Here is a 14,562-nt window from a genome sequence, read left to right on the forward strand (position 1 = left end):
GTTTGATTTCTCATTGCCGAAGATGCTAACAGCTTGGAAATCTGGATTTATTTATGGGCACTCATTTTGCACGAATTTTCGCACCTTGCTGCTAGATACCTGTATAACTGTGCAGCTAGGCTGCCACGGCTTGCAGCTTAGCTTGTAGTTGATGAACGCCTGCTGAGTCATGAATTTGACTCTTCTTTTTTTTTTCTCTTGAGCCAACTTTCAATCTAGTCGTTGCAAACTGTCTAGAGTTTGCAAGAGTGTACGGTCCTATGAAAGTCAGTGCTATTTCTTATGCAAAAAGTTTTTAAATGCTACCTTTAAGAGCTCTCCTATAGTCATATATAAGGGCTGTGCTCATTTTGTTCATTCTTGAGGTCATTGCAATGTGGTGCACTGCTAAAAAGTGCCCAGTCTTATGATTAGTATTTTTTGCCAGCTATGTCTCTGAAGTAGTGTTATTAGTAGTAGAGGTATCATAGCTGTTTAAGGGGGGAGGCTACCCTTGAACACCAACTTTTTTATTTCTTGAGGTATTTGAATGAAATTTTCAGGGTATGCTCATAGTACACACATTTGAAGAACTACCAAGTTTCATGGAGCTGGGCTCATCGATTCTCAAGTTAGAGGAGTATATCAAGATAGTTTACATAGGTCCCTAGGGGCGGGCCTGGAGAATTTGCAAAATGTGCTAGCAGTGTGAAATTTGTTATGGTCATTGCTGGATAGTTTCCCCAGGGCAAGACAATTCCCTTTTTCCAAATTTCCTCTCTGAAAAATTTTAGTACAGCCCCAAATTTAGTGTTCAAATTTACACCTGACTTAACGATATTTTAATTGACTGCCCCTAATTACACATGAAATATTTTGAAAAAAACGAATTGTCTTGCCCTCAGAATTTTGCTTAGGTATATAACAAAAAAAACCTCATGAAAATCCAATAAGCGGTTCTTGAGCTATGACTTTCCCTAGCAGCCACACCATGCAAAAAATTGATTGAGAAAACGGCTCTCAAAGGTTGAGAGAACAATAACTTTTTTGTTTCTCAAGTTATCATGATGAAATTTTCAAGACAGGCTCATGACATTAACAAATGAAAAACCACCAAGTTTCATAGACTTGTGCATGCTGATTCTCAAGTTACAGAAGCATATCAAACTGGTTCGAATAGGTCCTTTATATCAAGCCTGGAGAAATTGTGAAAGGCACTGGCATTGTGCAATTTGTCATTCTGATTCCTAGATAGGTTCCTCAGGGCAAGACAAAGCCCTTTTTCAAAATTTTCTTGCTGAAAAATAGCATAGAATTGGATTTCTTTGTTATCAATTAGACCTATGTTGATTAACCAAATTAATTATGACAAATTCCAGACATAATATTTTGAATACATGGGCTTGCCTTGCCCTCAAAAATTTATTCAGGTACAGTCGAGCCCACGAACGCTCGCAATTATCACGAACAAGTCCGGTGCGGCCGTCAAAATATACATTAGGGCTATGGCGCTCCGTCGATCTCGGCTGCAGCGAACATCTGTGCGACTAGCCGATCAGCTACAGCGAACGCCTTGGTGCCGCGGACCACTTTCCACATACTGAGATCCGTCGATCCTGAGCTCCGCAAGCCACGACAATCGGCATTCCCGATTCCCCCGCGGCATTTCGCCCTAGCATGGTAGGCGGCGCAGACGCAGCAAGCGGTTTCCCGGTTTATCTATCGCGGCATCTCGCCGGAGGAACGGCCCAAACGCGAGAAGCGACTTCCCGGGTTATCTTCCGCGGCATAAGCGCCGAAACGAAAAAGAAAAAAAAAAAGCTAGCCAAGTCTGCACTGAATGCGTGTCGCACCTCGAGGCAGCCAACGACAGCAAACAAAGAGCCGTAGCAGACGACGCGGGAAGGCGGAGACCGACGCGTCAGCGGCCGCAGCAGCCAATAGTAGTCGCCCGATCCCCCGCGTTCTCGCAGAGCGCGCGCTTTGCCCAATCGCAGCCTTGAATTCGAGCGCGGGAAACTTGAAAGCCGCCACGAGGCTCTCAATCGGTAGCAAGCCACGCCTCGACCGCGCCGCCGTCGCCGCCGCCGAGGGTGGCAGAAGAAAGTGCAAGAATTCACAAACAAAACAAGACCAAGATGGCGGCGCTCAGTTTGGCGGGAGAGGAATGGTGCGCGCGCGAAGTTAGGGAATTTTCGGCGCTTGCTCGCTGCTCCGCAGCTGCCGCCGCTTGTTAAATAATTAATTTCGAGTATTTCTACGGCGAGTTGGGCATTGATAATTACAGAAATGGTAGTTTATAAGACATACTACCGGAATATATAATCTTCCAAAAATCGACTTTTTCGCGATTTTTCGGTTTTCAAAGGTCGCGTCCCCCCTTAAGGCACCATGCACTGCAATTGTTTTTCTGAAAGCATGCCATGCAGTGTGTCTGTATGACTTAACAGAGTGTTATAACCGTAGATGTGCATTCAAAACCTCATTACGGGACCCGGTAAGTGCTGCACTTGTTAACGTTCAGAAAAAAAACAAAAGCGAGCTCATTGATATGGACAAAATAGTTCAATGTATTGTAGGGAAATTACGGTGGTGCAGTATGCAAACAGGCAGATAATTAACATTTATATCAGGCTCGGAAGACGTGCAGCTAACCCAGAACTTTGTTGTCAAAATCACGTTTTCTCTGGTTTGCACCCAATTTCACAATCGCTTTACCTCCCCGCCCCGGTAGTGTTAAGTTGCCCGACTACTGTGCTGGAGTACCCGGGTTCGATCCTGACCGCCGGTGACTGTGTTTCGATCAAAGCAAAACGATGAGGCGTCCGTGTGCTGTGCGGTGTCAGTGCGCGTAAAAGAACCCCAGGTGGTCGAAATTTCCAGAGTCCTCCACTACGCTGCCTCTCATAGCCTGAGTCACTTGGAACGTTAAAACCTACAGATCAAACCAACCAGACAATCACTTTACCAATTTAGTTAACTAGACGGCTAGGTCCACTACATAAGGCCGAATTGGCTTGCATCTTAAAGGGGAAACAGTGATAGCATTGCGTGGTTAAAGTATATGTGTAAAGGTGGAGGGCCACACTCAGGTTCAACCCTGCAACCTGTGGATTCACTGTTTTTTTTACTGTACACATGTTTGTACCTATCGCATGTGTGTGTTGTGTGATGTTTTTTTTTTGTTTCACTTTAATTTGATGAGTATGAAGTGAAGCTTGAAATACATTGTATGTTGTTCGTTGAGAAAGATCTGCACAGACATTTAGCTGGGCGTGTTTGTGTTTACACTGAGAAGGAAGGATATTTGATGGTAAGTGTAGAAGGTTTAAAAGAAAGATTAACCTGCTCTTAATATTTTTATGTTAAGCACACCAATCTTGTTTCATTTGAGAAAATAACTGCAGAACAAAGAAGGCATATGAAAAAAATTTGAAGTAGTCTGCTGGCTTTGAGACGTCAGGTTCATGTCTCTGGGCTATTAATGCTTCTTTAAAGCAGCATGAAAGACGAAGGTGATAGGAAAAAGGAAGACACAACACGAGCACTGTTTCGCAACTAACTGATTATTGGAAAAAGGATTAAATATGTAAACCTATCTTGTAAAACGATTTATCAAGAAGAAAATCAAAAAGCAAACAGCAGGAAAAGCACAGGGCAAGAGGTTCTAAAGTGCGAAGTAACATTGCACACAATGTGGTATCCAGGAGTAACCCTAAGGAAACTATCATATTTTCGCAAATCTGAGCAGCCCCTGATTCTAAGCACCCCCCTGCTTCGGCAAAAGAATAAAAAAAAAGATAGTTTGCATGCGTATGTAAGTGTACCCTTTTTTGCAAGGAGGAGTACGTATCCAAGGCCACCAAGTGTGCTTGCTCATTCTATTGTCAAACCGGTCGTCGGAGTCCCGGTGTGGCGCGTCTGCGGCGTTGCATGCAGCTTCATGTGTAGCTGTGTTCTGGCACTTAATGACACATGGTGGCAGGGAAAGCCGAATACTCTGGTAGTCTACCTGTTACCTAAATATCCTGTTTCTTTTCCTAAAGGATCCTATAACCTTTACATTCCCTAGTTGAATACCATATGTAGGCATCACATGAGACCTACTGACACTAGCGATCAGTGTGCTTCCAGCACGCCAACTAGCAACAAGGTGTTAGAAGAAGCACGTCCCTTGTATTGTTGTTTCCAGGTTGTAGATAAGCTTATCTGTTGTCACTTTTTATATATTGAAGTGGCGAGACACATATTTCGCGATCCCCTTTGAATTCGATATTATAGCCGGGTTTGACATTATACAAAACGCTTTTAGGTTTCGAATCCTGCTGCCTTTTTGTTTTTCTTTTCTGTTAATCGGACTTTCTTTTTTTTTTTTTTTTTCCTTCTGCAGCTCCGCTTCCACACATGGGAGTGACATTTGCCGCCAACGGCTCTTGCACCTCATTGGAGAGCGAATCATCCACGCCATCCAGCTCATCTGCCAAGGAGCTTGAGGCCCCAGTGCGAAATGGGGATGTTGGCGCTGCACAGCTGTGTTTTACACGAGATGGGAGTCTTGTGAGCAAAGGTCATGCTAGGTAAGCACGCTGCTGACTGCAGTCGTACTAGGTACCCTGGTCGAGCATCTTACGAACAAAAGGCCTCAACAGAGGGAATCCTAAAATGATGCTCTTCATTGTTATTATTTTTTTGTACTGCTTTGAAATTGGCAGCACCGTTTGCCATGGCCTTGTTTATTACCATATCCTTTCTAGGCTCACGGTGAAAATCTCGCGTCCGCGATATGTTTTGAGAAATGTGTTCGTGAGGTTCTGTGAGATTTCACGAGATATGTTCCCAAGATGTCGCAACAGACAAGAAGTAAGTAGAAAAAAAAATGAAAGAAAGAAATAAAATTACAACAAATGCACAAACACACAAGATTGAGGTAGAAGTAGAAAAAAAGGAGGAAGAAAGGCTTTCACCATTAAGCTCTTAAGTGAAACTAAGTGCAACCCTTTAATTATTTTTATTCCTCCAATACAAAATGCTCTCATTGGCTGTTTGGTATACTTTTTTTTTCTGTGCAAAAATATAACAGTAGTACTGCCAGGCTGAACATTTGGAACCAATTTCATATGACTTCTTTTGAGCTTCCGTGCAATATTTTATGTCTGCTTTTTTTTTTTTTTTTTTTTTTGTCAGTTAGTGTTCAATTGCTCTGCGTTGAATGCAGTTCTTTGGGGATTTGGTACTCAACTTTAAATCAATCACAAAGGAACAAAAAATAGCAGTTAGATGTCGTGAATTTGAATATTTTTAGCAATAGACAGTAATGAAACGCATAGTTTGTAAGTAGGCAGGATGGAGATGTCTACGAAATGAACAGTTGTGAAATCGACAACCAGAAAACAGACTCCAAGGTAGGAATGGGACGTATGCTGTGAGCAGAGCTCGAAAAAAAAAAAATTACCTTGCACGAAAAGATTGCTCTCAAGCCACTGTTGCTACCTTTCTAGCAGAAAAAAACCAACAGTAGGCTCTTTCTCTTCGCGCATTGTGCTGTGTTTGTAGTGCACCATAATTATATTATAATGCCTCCCTGGCTTCCTGTGTTGGCAGGTCGCAGTCCTTGCCATTTGCGAGCCCCACAGGCATTGTTAGGTACGACAAGTTTGAGCCTTCTGAGATCAAGGACCTCCTGGTCTGTTTCCTCTACCTCATCAAGCAGCTCAACGAAGGTGGGTGGAAATATTTTGGAGCATACTTTCTCTCCCTTTTTGGGCAGGATGGGCCTAGCAAACGTGTAATTGCAAGTCTTTATAGAAATGAACGTGTGAGAAATATAAGTCACTGAATTTGTTTTATGACTTACCATTCGACAGCAGTCACTCTAGCTGCAAAAAAAATTAAAATAGAACAGAAACCAAAACGTTTACTACTGTAAAGATTCTCTACTCCAGCAAAAGCTAAAATAACGAGTTACGTAAGTTGCAAAGAATATAACCGACTATTGAACCCTTTGTATCACTAGTTGGATGTAATTGTTGCCTGCTATGGTGGCTCAGTGCCTTTGGCACTTAGTTATTAAATCCTAAGTTCACAGTATCGAATGACGACCACAGGAGCTCTGTTTCAGTGGAGTCGAGATCCAAAGATGCCTTTTGCTGCACAGGTGGTCTAAAATGACATGGAGCTCTCCGTTCTGGCATCCTTCATAGCCCACATGCTATATTTATTTTGAAAGTTTACTCACTGCTAATGCAATATTTGTTTTGGGTTGTTGTATCTAGGTAACGCATGCAGCTCAGAATAAATATGTCAGCACATTTCCAATTTAAAAATTTGCTGCTGTCTTCATTTTTATTCCTGATTTTGGCATAGTACTTCAGTCCGTCCTGTGCAGGTTAGTTTTGTTGGTTTATTGGAACACAAGCAGATAGCATTGTTTTTCGTCATCTTTTCTAGCACACTTAGATGCAGGCACTACACCGAGCAAAGTAGAACATCCCGCTTGCCTATCTATGTGTTAATAAATTCTGCATTTTTAGAGCGCTGCCGCTAGGGCTTCCACGAAGCCATAAAGCCAGTGTCTGTGACAGTCCCTGTCCCTCTAACCCTGAAAGAAATGAAATGAATATGGTCACAGCTGCGCCGTGACTGAGTCTCGATCTCGTGGTTGCGCGGACTGATCAACTTCACTGGCCACTGCATGAGAGCTCTGTGCATTGCATGTCGTTGTTTTTTTTAGGTCATGTTCAGGTTATGTAAGGACACATATCCAAGAATGTTAGTTGTGTACAGTTGAACCTCCGTGTAACGAACCTCGATGAAGCGAATTTCCCAACATTGTGAAGTTTTTTAATTCTATTCACCCCTATTGAACTGAATGTATTTGAAAACTTCATGTAGTAAACCTGTAACGGCGGTCGACCTTGATATAGCGAACTCGTGGCGCCAACTGTCTCTTGGCTGTAGTGCTGAATTACGAGAATTTTGGCAAAATGTTGCAAGTTTCAGGACGATAAAACATGAACTGACGTTAGAGGAACATCTATGGTAGCGACGAGCAACTGCAGGAGTTGATGCAACATGGCGCGTTTCAGTGCCAACGATGCATCTATGTGACAAATGCAGCAGTCTCCATTGCTTTCGCTGCTGGAATGTGGTACAACAACTGTTAATGCTTAAAAGCAGCAAAAATAGCAGAATAGAAAAAAAGAGAAGGGAAGAGAGTACATATGTGTCCTGCCACGTGGTTCCACGCATCGGAAATGGGAGCAGCGGAGCACACTGGTGAAGGGAGTCCGAGTCAGTTTCCTGGAGCAGTGATGGTGGGCAAGCGGGAATGCACTTGAAGACGTAGGCGCCTCCTTGCTCGGCGGCGGTGCGAATGTACGCTATCTCCCTCAGGCTGATTCCTCCTCCATAGCCCTTTCTCCCTCCCTCGTAGACGTCACGCGAGCTACAGCGGAGGCTGCTACCACAGTCGCGTCACACCACTCCTTCAGCACGATCGCAAAACGTTCCACTGCTTCTGTAACCTTGAATAATTCTTATTTACTGTAAACAATTTTAAGGTGGCTTCCTTTAAAGTCAAATCTTAATCTGGTTTTCGTTCTGCATTGTCCTTTTGAGTCTTCGTATGAAAACTGCATATAACGAAACCCTAGATGTAACAAAAAATTGACATTTTACAATTTGGTTACAACCAGGTTTAACTGTATTTTACTTTGTTTCAGACCTACTGATTGGATGGTGGCAGCAGTGCAGAGACTGTGACTTACTCGACTTCTTTCACCTCTTGGAGTAAGCACGCATTTTTTGCTTGCTCGAATTTTCTTTACATGGAAGTTCATATTGCCCTCCTTTGTTACTGGGAGCTCTCTTTCCTGCAATAAGTGCATGGACATTTATATTTGCTCTTTCGCTTACCTTGCAGGCTTTGTTTGCATCAGTTCAGGTACATGGGAAAGAAGCACATCCTCAAAGGGCGGTGAGTATTTCAAACCTTAAAACCTTCACTGTAATGTTAAGTTCGGCCTAGAAAAGGCACGTATCATTAAGTTCTAAGAGAACACCCTCACTCGAAATTTTGCCCATCCATTCACCTCTTTGAGTGAAACTAAAAGACACCAAACATTGCCCTCCGTCTAAAAATTGCAATCGCTTCAGTACCTTCAAAGGCACAGCTAGATTTCATAGCACGTCCCGCAGCCTGGGAAAGGCTTGTGCATCTCTTTCAGAGGATACCGTCTTGGTGTCTTTTAAGCGGTGCAGCGTTTTCATGTTTCAACGGGTCTAAAGATGGTGAAATCAACCACTGCCTGACGTATGTAAGCCGCCAGCCGGCAGTGAGACTGGCAGCTCTGAAAGGCATGGTGAATGAAGTGCAGCTGATATTTCAATGGTTCCAGAGGTGATGAGTGTGAAAATAAACGCAGACATATCGCTAATGTGTCAGTCCAGCCATTTCTTTTTCTTCAGCTTTTGGCACCTGACCCTAAAGTTCGCCCATTGCATATTTTTTCTTAATATCTCCAAAGTTTGGGTCGGTGTTCTCTTAAAATTTTACAGCAGTTTTTTAATTCTTTTTTTTTAATTAATTTTAATTTAATTACATAGGCACTATATAAAGTGCTGTGTCTGTTCTACAATATCTACCCCGTGTCTATAGCAAGGTTTGTGGCACAACATAAGGGGCCAGCCAGTGCCACTTTAGAGTTGCTGGCATGAATGTGAATAAGAGTTAATAACGGGCCCAAAAAGTGAATTGATACATCTAACAGCGGCTGCAAAAAAAAAAAAAAAAAAAAATGTGAAATGCCATTTTTTTGAGTTATGACTTTATTTTGTCCTTCTCCACTAGACTAGATTTGTATCTGTATATATACAGCTGGCGATTCCTTCAATGCTCTACAAGCCTGACCATTTCAGAACAGTGCATTAAGTGTACCATTATTTGTTTTTGCCATAAAAGCAATCAGCAGGCCTCGAGCTCCCAGGCCAAGGCTATGACCCTTCCTGCCAGGACAGCTCCACCCAGCTTTACCCAGAGGTGCAACAGCACCTACAGTGAAAATGCAGCCATGGGTGAGAAGAACAGACTGCCTCACTTTGTTTTGTTGGTTTTAACAGTTTCTGTGCTGAAGGTTTTTCTCTGCTAGCAGTGGTAAAAGTTGCCATGTTTGACAGGTTTCTAGCAAAGCTAGGCATGAAGCGTGCACACCCATTTGATCGCTTCGTTAGTTCGTAACATCGTAACAATATTGCTTACCTTCTCCAGGGTACTTTCTTTCTTTCTCTCAGTCTCTCTCTTTCTTCCTTACTTTCTTTCTCTCTTTCCTCCTTTTTCTTTCTTTATTTCTTTGCTCGGTATGTGGCTCTCTATTCCTGTGCTTCGAAGTGGTCCAATGTTGCTGATGAAAGTTCCTTTATAATATTAGATAGTTATGCATGTTGGCCTAACCTCCTAGTGGCATCAGTGCGAGTTCTGTCTCTTCATAGCCTTTGTGCAGCACATTTTTTGCATAGCAGGAATTGTACAACTTGGACATTGTCATGGTAGAAATTTGGCTTATACGAATGTGATGGGCACAGCAAAGTTTCTCAACCTTTGACGTACAACAGTGCTTCTGTTTTTCTTGTGTTACTCATTGCGCATCCCGTTCCCAACCTGTGCAGAGAATGGCAGCGAGGTGGACGGAGACAGCTTCTACCGGGCCCTGCTGGAGGCCAACATGGCCACCGAGGTGGGCCTCATCACCTTGGACGTTTTGGGCTTGTACTGCAGCCGCTTCAAGGATGTGCTGCTCTTCAACGATGGCGACAACCCCACCATGCGCCGCCTCTTTGACATCTACCTCTCGTTCCTCGAAGTGGGCCAGTCCGAGAACCTGTTGCGACATTTGTTTGCTGCCCTGCGGGCCTTCATCAACAAAGTTTGTATTCTTTTTTCTTCTGTAACTTCCTTTTTAATGCTGTCCTACAGCGCATTAAAAAAATTGGCAATGTGTTTCATATACTTAGCAGCTTTTGCAAGCATGAAATGGTCTTTATTGCACAAAAGCAATGTTCTTATCGTTTTCCACCTTCATTTCAGACCCCATCTTGGGCCTGTAACACTTTTCGAGGTAGAAAATTTGAAATTGAACATTAAATTCCAAATTTATACATACCGTGCATGAATTAGTAAAATAAAATAAAAACTAGTCACACAATTGTATGTGCCACGTCAGTTTCACTTGACTGACTTGTTATTGAGCTTTACATCCTTTGAAACTTTTCCCAGCCAGTGTTGCTACCCTGTGTAGCATATATGCATGTGAAGTTACAATTTGTGTTAATTCTCTTCCCAGTTCCCAATAGCCCTCTTCCAAGGGGATGCCTTTCTGTGCGGAAAGCTGTGCTTTGAGGTACGTTGCTGACATTTCGTTTGGTTCCATTTTGGCTTCTGCACGATGATGTGCTCAATTATTTTAACAAGCACGTGTAATTTTTTACATTTAACTTTTGTCTTGCACTAGGCTCTCTAATCTCACACCCATAGACAGTGCCCCGGAAGCAGTAGCACAGGCAGGCGTAGGCTTGCAGTTCATACATCCCACATTTACGCAAGCCGTCATAGATGGGGAAAATGTCAAGGCAGCTTTTGCTCTGGCGTACCTGTTTTTCACGTGACATGCCTGTGATGTGGGCAAGCCACTTTAACTGGCACTTGCCCTGAAACTGCACATAATAGGTATCACCATCAAGTGCACTCTGTGAATCCTGAGAATGTGGCCAAGCAACGGGAATAACTGAAACTTTCGCTCGGCTGTGTGGTTTAATCATGCATAAATTTTTTAAAATTTTATGCCTGTTCGCTGTAATGGGGTGGGACTGCGCATAATTGAGTTGTATCAAATGGTGCTTTCCTTACAGTGTTAGGAGACCTCATGTCTAAATAATGTTTTGTTTGTTTGTCATGTTGTATACTTTTTACTCAAAGGTGTTCCTTCTCATACTTCCCCCTTGTTGTAATTTCATTAACGCTCTCAGCTTATGGGTAAGTGAACAAATAATGCATAATGCCTAGTTGTCAACCTTTGTGCTGAGGGGGATATGAATGAAGAAGTTGTGAGAGGAAAGTCTACTTCATTCAAAGGCATCATTTACATATAAATTTGTATAAATTTACACGATTTTCATGCTGGATACCCATATTGCCTGCATCTGTCCTGCAATGAAATTCCTTTGAAAGCTGTGTTCAATCCATCTCCATTGTTTCACAGGGAAGCACCCTGTCCAAGATTGTACTTTGCAACATCAGAAAACCATCAGTATTTTTGTTTGTATGGCTGATTGATGTTGAAGTAGCTACCTGTGAGTGGAGACTCACAGAACATTTAGGACTGTTCCGTGAAAGTAGGTGTTGGCAGCTAGCCATGTAGAAGGCATTCTTGGCACGTGATGCACCATGTGATAGTTTTGAAATGTGCCCGTGTAAGAAGCTACAAACATTCTGCCATTAATGAACACAAGTTTTGTTTTTTCAGTGTTATTTTTGTGTATAGCAATTCACTCATTGCTGTTTTGTCCTCTAGGAACATTTTGAGGACTTTCAGCATTTCAGGAGCAATTCTCGTTTCAAGCATTTCTCATGTTATGCAAAGCAGCAGATTTGATGGAGCGACAGCCAGGACACTGTTAAAATTTACAATAATGGGCTTCTCTGCAATGAAATCACTATCGTTATGCTATTTTCAGACTGGCGTGGTTCATTTTATTGCAAAATTTTCATATTTTTTTAGGTGTGTTGCCTGCAAAAACTATTGAGAGAACGCAATCAGAAAGTGAGGTGCAGGTTTTAGCTGAATTTCAGTAGGTTGGGGGCTTGGCTTAACAGCGATGAGCGATGTGTCACACAATGGCTGCATCATTGGTGCGTGTCAAGCTGGTAAGCAGGGCTACACGCTTATAATAATAATAATAATAATAATAATAATGATAATAATAATAATAATAATAATAATAATAATAATAATAATAATAATAATAATAATAATAGTAATAATAATAATAATAATAATTTTATTTCTATCACTGTATGTTGATGGAGGATAGATGGCTGATAAATGTCCTTACGCCGACAATTTGTGTCCATAGATCGACATTTCAATATTTTGTTCATGGATCATATATGTGTGGAAGGCTACCCCAGTCGATACAATCTACGAAAGCTTCAAGAAGTGCGCAGTTTGCTTGGACAGGAAGACGATATCTTCGACAGCCAGGACTAAGTCTCGAAAGGCTGCAGTGATAGCAGTTATTGGACATAGGTACTCCAGTTTCGTGGCGGGCTTCTCAAGATAAGATAAACCATTTGCAGGAACAAAATGATCACTGTCAAAAACACTTTCAGAAGTGCCCAGTCTTGTTTCCTTCAGATAAGTGCTCAGCTTATGCAAGCATATGCTTATATTTTATTTTTTTTATTATAGAGTTCAAAATTAGGGATGCAGGTTTTACCACGGGAATAGGTTAAATCTCGTTACAAGAGACGTGGTTACAAGAGACACTCTGTTATAAGAGACACTTGAAAATGGTTTGGTTGGTTTTCCTATGTTTGCCTGTTAACAACATTGCATACAAGAGACATGGTTACAAGAGACACTCTTTTACTAAGGACACCTTTTGCAGATCCCTAAAGTAACTTCTTCACTATTTAGAAGAGACACAATTAACCCAGGTACGCCCATGCAACGCAGCTGACTCATACTAACTTGTATCAGTTTAGATTTTATTATTTAAATTCTGTTTCATATCAGTGTCCTTTTCTGTTGCATTATGTAAGGGACTGAGGAGGGCCTTCTCCTGACTGGGAAGTTAAAATTTCCCTGTTAATTCAGCCACTGGCATCGCATTTTTGTGCAGCTGAAACAGCGGGGACATTTTGTTTGGCGCTCTTTGGCCCAAGATGCCCTTGCACCATAAAAAAAATCAGTCCATAAACATCATTCTCAGTCAGGAGGAGGCACTCCTTCTTGGTTCCTGACATATTGCAACAAAACGGGACACTGATATGGAACAGAATTTAACCAAGGGAATCTAAACTGCCACACATATGAGTTAGTAAGAACTTTTGGTTACAAGAGACCTTGGTTACAAGAGACATCTTTTCCGGGTCCCTCGATTGTCTCTTGTAATGGGGTTTTACTGAATGCAGTAGTTGAGGGTCACATTTGTTTTGTTTTTTTTTGTGCGTAACTGAGGTCAGTGTTGATATTACCGGCATCTTAGTGAACCGCTAACGTTGGAGTGGTCTGCACTTACCTTCCAATCCGCTTGTATTGAACTGAGTTGTGGTACCAAAGCTTGTGAACTGTGGAAGATGCATCGGTGTGGCATTGACAGCCTTTGTGCTTTCGTGCCTTTTGTGCATGCCATCAATGTCTGTTCTTCGAGCCTTTGGTACAGGGCATGACACACGTGTTTTATTGATGTACAGCTTCTTCGCTGCTGCAATTCGAAGTTATCAACTGTTCGCAATGAGGCCTGTGCCCTGCTTTACCTGCTGATGCGGAGCAACTTTGAGTTCACCCGGAGGCAGGCTCTTACCAGGGTCCACCTACAGGTATGTCTCCACAGTCTGGTCATGACTGCATCTCTGGAGTTTTACAGTTTGCATGGCATTGCCTTTCAGCTTGACGAGACGGACCTAATAAGGGATAGGCCAACTGTTGCTCAGCGGGCCTTTTGTGTTCGTTCAGTTGTTTCTGGATTGAGCCGGGTAGTCTTTTTGGTGAAAAACACTTCCCGAATAAAAATAGCTCTGTCACAAAAGTGTCGTGTCAGGGCTGTGGATAAAAATAGGCCACATTGGGTTTATTAATGTATGCGCACACAGGTGGTTTTGTATCTACCTCCTTCGAAATACGGCTGCAGCAGCTTAGGTTGAAGCCACGACATTCAGATCAGCAGCCAAATGCCAAAGCCTCTGAGTTGCAACAGCAGGTCAGGATAAAATGTGTGCGTGTAGTGTATCATAACCTAATATTTTGGCATACACGCTGTATTTAATCTCCTCTGTGAACAACCTCGGTGATACGAATCTCACAGGGTCACGAAAAAATTTGTATCATCCAAACATTTGTATCATGAAAACGGAAGAAAATAAGTATGCAGAAGCATGGGAAGGACAGTTGCGCAGACCTGTTTACATCTTGGAAGGTTGTTTACTATGGTCGCGCGGTCACAGCTCTTCACTCGCGGCGCACACAGCGCTACAGGCTACGGTGGCAGCATGCGGGCCGCGGGCCTCTTGCGATTCCTCGCGGCGCATACAGCTTGACAAAAGGTGGCGATCTGCTCTGCTCGCAATGCGTACAGCATGACTAGCGGTTGCAAAGTTCGGATGCGCAGCCTGTGTGCACGCGTCACCGACTGCCACTCACGACTGCGTGCCGCTGCAAACTTTTTGTGCGTGGAAAATGATTGTGATGCAAGTGATGTGCGGGGTGTACTTCTCGTGGTGCGTACAGCACAAGAGGAAATGCGCACATGCGGGCAACGCGGCACCACAAACTGCTTGCGGATCGTGATCACAGGACCAGCAAAGTGTGG

General features: G+C 42.8%; 1 protein-coding gene across 4 annotated transcripts in view; it reads left to right on the forward strand.

Annotated features, from left to right (window-relative positions):
- The window catches only part of Ziz (dedicator of cytokinesis protein Ziz), a 171,035-nt gene that overhangs the window by 133,422 nt on the left and 23,051 nt on the right, over positions 1-14,562 (forward strand). For all 4 annotated transcript variants that reach the window (XM_084595167.1, XM_084595170.1, XM_084595171.1 and 1 more), the window contains 8 exons: positions 4,370-4,556; positions 5,581-5,699; positions 7,701-7,767; positions 7,901-7,954; positions 8,939-9,051; positions 9,643-9,899; positions 10,317-10,373; positions 13,448-13,573. In XM_084595167.1, the coding sequence (XP_084451293.1) occupies positions 4,370-4,556; positions 5,581-5,699; positions 7,701-7,767; positions 7,901-7,954; positions 8,939-9,051; positions 9,643-9,899; positions 10,317-10,373; positions 13,448-13,573 (980 nt within the window). The remainder of the gene's footprint in view (positions 1-4,369; positions 4,557-5,580; positions 5,700-7,700; positions 7,768-7,900; positions 7,955-8,938; positions 9,052-9,642; positions 9,900-10,316; positions 10,374-13,447; positions 13,574-14,562) is intronic.

The sequence above is a fragment of the Amblyomma maculatum genome, chromosome 2 (genome assembly GCF_055883805.1).
Source record: "Amblyomma maculatum isolate TAMU_Amacu chromosome 2, ASM5588380v1, whole genome shotgun sequence".
Lineage (NCBI taxonomy): Eukaryota > Metazoa > Arthropoda > Arachnida > Ixodida > Ixodidae > Amblyomma > Amblyomma maculatum.